Source organism: Amborella trichopoda, chromosome 2, assembly GCF_054954075.1.
Source record: "Amborella trichopoda isolate Santa Cruz 75 chromosome 2, AtrichopodaSantaCruz75HAP2 v2.0, whole genome shotgun sequence".
NCBI lineage: Eukaryota > Viridiplantae > Streptophyta > Magnoliopsida > Amborellales > Amborellaceae > Amborella > Amborella trichopoda.
The window spans coordinates 373,699-380,896 of record NC_142337.1 but is presented as its reverse complement, the minus strand read 5'-3'; the positions used below and the strand labels follow the sequence as shown (position 1 = coordinate 380,896).

At 36.8% G+C, this 7,198-nt stretch overlaps 1 protein-coding gene across 1 annotated transcript; it reads right to left on the bottom strand.

Moving 5' to 3' along the window:
- Positions 1-1,477: 1,477 nt before the first annotated feature.
- Positions 1,478-3,458, bottom strand: LOC18427323 (Galactose oxidase/kelch repeat superfamily protein). Its single transcript, XM_006836376.4, has one exon. It carries the CDS (start codon positions 2,996-2,998, stop codon positions 1,748-1,750), a length of 1,251 nt encoding a protein of 416 aa, XP_006836439.1. The 5' UTR covers positions 2,999-3,458; the 3' UTR covers positions 1,478-1,747.
- Between the last annotated feature and the right edge of the window lie 3,740 nt (positions 3,459-7,198).

The window sequence follows — 7,198 nt, the reverse complement described above, 5'->3', positions numbered from 1 at the left end:
CAAGAAGTCACACCAGAAATAGGCACTATTAGCTGTTGGCATTTATAAAGACATGAAAAGAACATGCCCGATACCTTCTTTTTGGTAGATAGAACAGTCAAATACCCTATACATAAGCAAGTCTAATTGAACGTTTCTCGCTACCAAAAGCCTTGCTTCACTATGATTCTGCAAGCAAAAATTGCTTGTAGGGAGGCATTGGCAAGGTCCATAGTATACGGTGCACACATTAAGCATGTCATTATTGTTTCCTTATCTTCTATGGCAAATATTTAAAAAAAAAATGATTGTCCACCTTGCCAATTAGAGTGGAGAAGTAACTACAGTGAGAACTATAGGGAGGAAAGCAGACTTTGACTAAGATTATTTAACAACTGATTTTAATTTTCTCTGTAGGTGCTAAGGCACGTACCCATTGTTGGCATGGTTTGGTCTAATAAATACGACACAGCAAATGACAGGTACAGATGCATGCATATCAATTGATATTGTGTCTCGGCCATTTTTGTAGTTTCCTATCTATAGGAGTAAAATGCACAAAAAATGAGGAGCATGCCCTAAAAAAAGAGAAAATTAAGAAAGCCACATCTTTTCCCTTTAAAATAGAGGCCAACAACCCTGCTCATATATCTTCGCAGTTCGCACTTTCAACTCAATAACTAGACATTCCCATTAAAATAGGAGATAGAAAATAAGAAACCTAATAAAGAGTTGCAAGGCATAAATTGTAGGCAGCAAAATAGCAATTATCCAATGTCATATTACAGGCAAATTGTGAAGGGGCACTTTATTAGTTAAAGCACCACCTAACACAACACACAAGGATGTTGGCCCTTGCTCAAATGTCAACATAATTTCAATGCATTGAAGAGAAAGTTCTTGTGCTTCCCATTTAAGTAATCTAGTTTGAAGACACGGTAGCAAGTGTTATTCTCTTGATTAGTAGCAAGTATAAAAAGCATAATCCTTGATGAATGTGTATGATATGCTCTTTATCTGAAACATAATGTTGTTTGACAGGTGACTTGGCAAATTTACCAATGATAGTTTTTCATAATTCGTATAGCAACAATAAACTGTTCACATTTTTGAACTAATTTTTCATGTTTCTTCTAATATTTTATGCTTTTCCTATAAATTTTTAGTTAGCATGTACAAAACGCTTATGTTCGAGGATTACCCCTTAAGCTCAAGCTTCAAGAAAATAGCTTATATGACTCATTAAAACATACATACACAAACACAGACACACTCATAAATACATACATGTAAACCATTCATACATGGATACATATGTGCACAAATGAATGTATGTGTGTGTGTGCGCGCAAGTAAGTAGGTAAATGTATGCCTACGCTTCAGTAGTCATGCATGTGCATGTATGCCTACAATGCGGATATAACAGGAATTTCCATTCACTCAATAGTGCATTTCTTGAGTGAATGGAATAGTTGAGGAACATATAATATAGGCTACGTTGAGTCTGGAATCCAACTATCCAAGTTTTATAATGTTAATCAGTACACATCCCTGATACAATAGTTTAGTGAGGGTACAACCTTCTCCCCAGCATATGTTTTAAGAATATCAACTTTTTCATGGTAAGCCCAAATTTCCAGATCAAGGCCAGGGTGAACATGATTTTAACTGTACAGTTCAAATTGACCAGATAATCAAACAAGACAAAAACCACGAGAAGAGAAACGGAAAAAGCTGGCGATGGCAATTGCAATGGCTCAAGAGTCAGTCAAGCATAAAGAACCTGCGAGCTCGAGGGGGTGAGATCACATAAGGCCCTTGGTGCATCGATGGCCTTCCAATAAACAGAGAAGCACACCTTCTCCTTCTTTCCATTCTTCTTCTCAACCTCAGCAGTTGTGGTAGCCATGGTTGTCGGCCTCATACGAATATATCCCACCGCTACATGAAGGTTTCTCCCCACGACATAGATCCTCCCATTGGTGGCATTGGCAGAGAAGGGCTTACAAACCTGCTTCGGTACAGGGGGCCCATCAACCGCATCCCATGAATCGCTCTCCACATCGTAGACCTTGAGCCTCATCCTCTCGTGCTCTGAAACCACAAAAAGATGCCCGTGCAACACAAGGCTTGCCCCCGTCCAACCCTCCGTCATTCCTGCAGCCATGGTCTCCCACTTGTCAGTCTCTGGGTCATAGACCTGCCCCCTTGGCGAGAACGAGAAGGGCCAAAGCCAACCCTCGGTGACATAGAGCTTCGCATCCAAGACCGCCGCATCATAGGAAGCCATGTTTGCCCCCATTTTGGCAATTGACCTCCAATAACCCTTCATGGGGTCGAATACCTCAGCTGAGTTGAGCTCGAAGAGGTCAGTGCTGTTGCCCCCCGCTGCATATATACGCCCATTTATCATCCCACTTGCGAAGAAGGAACGGGGAGTGAGCATATGGTTCATGACAGTCCACCGGTTCCGGTGAACCTCGTATTTCAGGACCCGGTCCATGGGGCAGTCAATGTCCGAAAGCATGCCCCCACACACATAGAGGGCGCCCTGCTCAGACATGGCTATGCAGCCGAACCCTGGGGGGCAGACCCTGTCCTTGCAGGGCATGGAGGGAAGAGTATGCCAGCAGAGCCTCACCAGGTCCAGGACCTGCCACTGGATCTTTCCAGTGCATCGGTGGAAAGAGAAGACGAAGAGCCATGGCTCGACAAGGCCGAGCTGGCGACGGAGGGTGAAGAAGGTCTCCTTGTTGAGGAGGAGGGACCGCCAGCGTTTGCACACCGGTCGGCATAATGGGTGGGCATGGACTGGGATACGAAGGAGGCAGTTGAGGGCGATATCATCCGGAAGCCCAGGAATTAAAGGCAGAAATTCTCCTCCTCCTTCAGATTCTGATAGAGAAGATGAGGGAGAAGGAGAGAAGGCATTGAGCTTGAATTTGGGGGATAAGGTCATTTGGGAAGCACCCAGTTTGTGAACAGGGGATTGGTGTGAGGAAACCCTAACACGCTGCATTCTCGTTTATCTTTAAGAACTGATGCTTCCTCTTTACATATTTTTGTTCAGAGTCAAAAGAGATTGGAGTGCGTTTTTCTGGTAAAATATGCGAGTTTATAGCCTTAACAACATAATTCAAAAGATAGCAAGCAGCAGAGAAGAACAGGGGAAAGGAAGAAACGCAGTCCGTGGTCTTGTTGTGGATGAAAGAGAGAGAGTGTGCAAGACACTCAGTCTCTACCTATGACTTCCTCCTGCTTCAATGAAACACAACAGAAGAAAGACAGGAAATGAATGGAAGAGAGAGAGAAGACGTCTTCTTGTTTGTTTGTGTGGAGAGAGAGCGTGGGCAATCCGCTACTTGCTTTGCACTTTGCACCTGCGCATTAATTTTCTAACCTTACCCGTGAAACAATCCCCTTCCCCACGCCTCTCTCTATCTCACTGCGGTTTCTATAGACCCTAGCCTCTAACGATCAAAATTAGAGCTGACCTCTTTCGAAAAAATGATATATTTTTATTTTTTATTATAATCAACAAAAATTTGAAAATTTTAAAAATTAACGGTCCAAAAATACATTGCAATATACACTATTTCTCAAACTCGAAACCTATTTTTTTATTCACGTCCATACATCTTGAAACGGAGATGATCAATTTGAAGATATTTAAACATCAAAACAACCCCTTCTAGTTAAATTTTGAAATAAGCTTTAATTTGATTGTTTAGAGCCTAGGTTCTATATAAACTTTTTCCATGTGCAATTCCTTTTCCAGTGGAAGCGGAAGGAAATCCACCGTTAACAAATATTGATTCTAGGTAGAGGACAAACAAGTTTCAGTTTCATGCCAAAATAATATTCTTCTCCTTCGGAAGTATACTCTTTATTTACTCCCTCTCATAGAAGTTTATCTGATTAATTATAGGACCCCAATTTTTAGGATATAACCATAGGTTAAATCTTAATAAAAAATTTCTTAATTACGCCTTCTAAACACTTCGGAAAATAATGTCTCAAGATTAAATAGAAACCATTTAATATTTACAGGGATAGATCTAAGTATTAAAAAACTCAAATTTCAAAATCTTTCTTATGATAACAATCATCTGGTGATTCATAGGTGGTTCCTAAAATTTCAGATTGAAAAAATCTTCCAAGTAGGCCATTTGACCAAAGGAGTAGAAGTAAATGTGCTTATTTATATGGGAGTAATTTTTGGGTCGTTTGAAACGTATTATGTTCTAGATGAGCGATGTTAAAAAATAAAAATAAAAAAATTTATTTTGAATTTTAAAGGTCTAAATCTTAAAATTCACCAAATAGACATTCTCGATTCATTATTGGAGGGACCGCATTTTGAGCTTATCTAAGTTGGTAACCGTTGTTTCCTTTTGGGGGTTAATTTTTTGGGATAAAGAGAGTGCTTGTGCAATATTTAGGATCCACCGACATGGTTCTTAGAAGTTGATTTCATTATAATATAACGATAGTTTCATGCAATGGTTTTATAGAAATATAAAAAAACAATAGTCAGGTTGTTACAAAAAATGAATATATATGTATATATGCATAAAGAAAAAAGTTTATACAAGGCCAAAATCGCAAGGATGAAGTTTATACATGGCCTAAGCTTTATGAAAACAAAATAAAGCCTCATCTCAAATCCTCATCCAAAAATCACTTTGGGCATCGAAAACCTCTATGTTGGTTCTAAAATCAATTTTCAACAAGAGAAATAAAAAATGATACTTAAAAAATAGTAAAGATCTTGCATATCTATTAATACTTATTTTTAGGATGAAATGGATGGTCTAAATGATTTGTTGCAATATACTATATTTTCAGAACTTGAGATCCTAATTTTTTTTCACAACCATAATGTTCAATCTGAGATGATCGATTTAAAGGTTTTTCAAGGCTTGAATTACAATTTTTTATGAGTTATGAGGTAGGGCTTTACTTATTTTAATAGCGCTGCAACCCTATCAAACTATTTTCCATTTATTACAAAAAAAGTTTATAAAGGTGAGACCGTAAACAATTAAATTAAAGCGCACCTCAAAAGTTCACTAGAAAAAGTTTGTCTTGATGCCCAAAAATCCTCAAATCAATCATCGCAACCTCAAGATATATATACATTAGAAAAAACGGATTCAAGTCTTAAAAATAGTGTATCTTGTAATACATTTTTTGGACTGTCAGTTCTCAATATTGTCAAATGTTCATAGATCTCCTTGAACTAGACAATTTTAGAAGATTTAACTTTTATAATTAGAGATGACAATAAATTTTCAGACCATCACAAATATTTTCAATACTGAAACAACGAATTTTTTGTCTCAAACTATAAAATAAGTATTGTAAAAACATAAAATGACCAAACCGCCCCTTGAATATGGTATTTTACCGTATCGAATTTTTATATGGTAGTGATGTTGTCAAGTTGATAGATCTAAAATTTTAACTTCATCTGATTTATAAAAAGAAATATCAAAATGTAAATAATAACATAAATTTTCTATCTGATCAAGATCTAGGGTATAATCTAAATTGTTGTTCTTTTTATGTGTGAACCCATGTCGACCTGACTCAGCTCCAAGTCCAGACCCAAACACAAGACCTAGCGGATTAGGTTTAAGGCCATTCGACTTGGACTTGACTACAGTAAGCAATACAGGTCCATCTAGGACCTTGATGGGTCGAGGTCAGACCGAACCTGATATGCGTGTGTCATTACCCATAGTTTACATATCTTATAAAATACTTATAGAGTCCGGTTTGTATATGGCTGAGGCCCTAAACAATTAAAGGCACACCTTGTCGAAAGATGTTTTTCAGCACTATAAATATTTGTGACAGTCTGAAAAAAAAAATTTCATATCTAGTTACGAAATTTAAAGCATAAAAAATAGTGTAGATCGAGAAAATCTATAAAGACTTAAAAATCTTGAAAATTGACGGTAAAAAAAATGCACTATTTCCAATACTTTGAAATCCAAAATCTATTTTTTCTTATTTTTATATATCTTTATCTTGAGGTCAATATGATCGATTTGAAGATTTTTGGGCATCAAAACAATATTTTCTAGTTAATTTGTGGTGTGCCTTTTAATTTGATTGTTTAGGGTCTCATCCTTATCTAAACTTTTTTTTCATACTTTTTTTCGTAGTTATCTTTTAATATATGTTTTTATTTAAACCTGGACCTAACCCAAGCCGATAGGTTAGGTTCGGGTCGGAGTGAAACCGGACCGGAAATTGAATATTGTTGTTCTTGATTTTGGCAATTGAGAAAATGCCTATTTCTTACCGTTTTCAAACAACATGGATATAGCTACAAGACATCCAAAGGGACATGTGAGGTGACCTCAGGACCTATATTATGAATTGGGGTCATGTTTTAGATGACAATACAATTTTCTTTATATAAGGTTGCAACTTTAAAATGTATCGGAGAATGTTGTTTCAATGTTGAAAAACCCTTTAATTGATCATCTCGACATCGAGATATATGAATATGAAAAAAAAAAAAAGAAGATTATGAGTCTCAAAAATAGTACATCTTGCAACACATTATCCAGACCATCGATTTTCAAGATTTTCATATGTTTATAAATCTACTCGATTTCAACCATTTTTGGATTTTTAAATTTTATAATTAAATTTGAAAATAAATTTTCAAATAATCCTAAGAATTTTTTATACCAAAATTATATGTTATAATAAAATTTGGAAGTGCACCTTAATTGGATTGTTTAAGGTTGCAACCCTTCTTTAAATGTTTAGACTTTAGAATGTCAAAAAGTTACTTCACAAATTTCTAGTTTCATTGGAGATCTAGGAGGAAAGCGAAGGTCCACGCCTCAAAGGTTTCCTTGTTTTCCTCCCTTTCAATTTTATTTTTCCCGTGTTGTTTTGCAGATTTGTGGACCCAAGAAAGAAGATGCTTGCTTTTCTCCAAAAAAACAAACCAATTGCTTAACAAGGTGAACAACCACCAAAAGATATGAGTTGTCTATAATATTAACAAGTATAAATCACCGTCTTTGAGAGAGAGAGAGAGAGAGAGAGAGAGAGAGAGAGAATGTATGTGTTAGTTGGGTTGATGCTTTCCAACTTGGTGCAGGTATTGACTGTTAATTTCTCTTGGGGACCATTACAAACTTCATACATGGCATGAACCCCCAACTGTGTGAACATTAAAAAAAAAGTGAAC

Coding starts and splice junctions, on each gene's coding strand:
- LOC18427323 (XM_006836376.4), bottom strand. CDS start 2,998: ATGCAGCGTGTTAGGGTTTCCTCACACCAATCCCCTGTTCACAAACTG.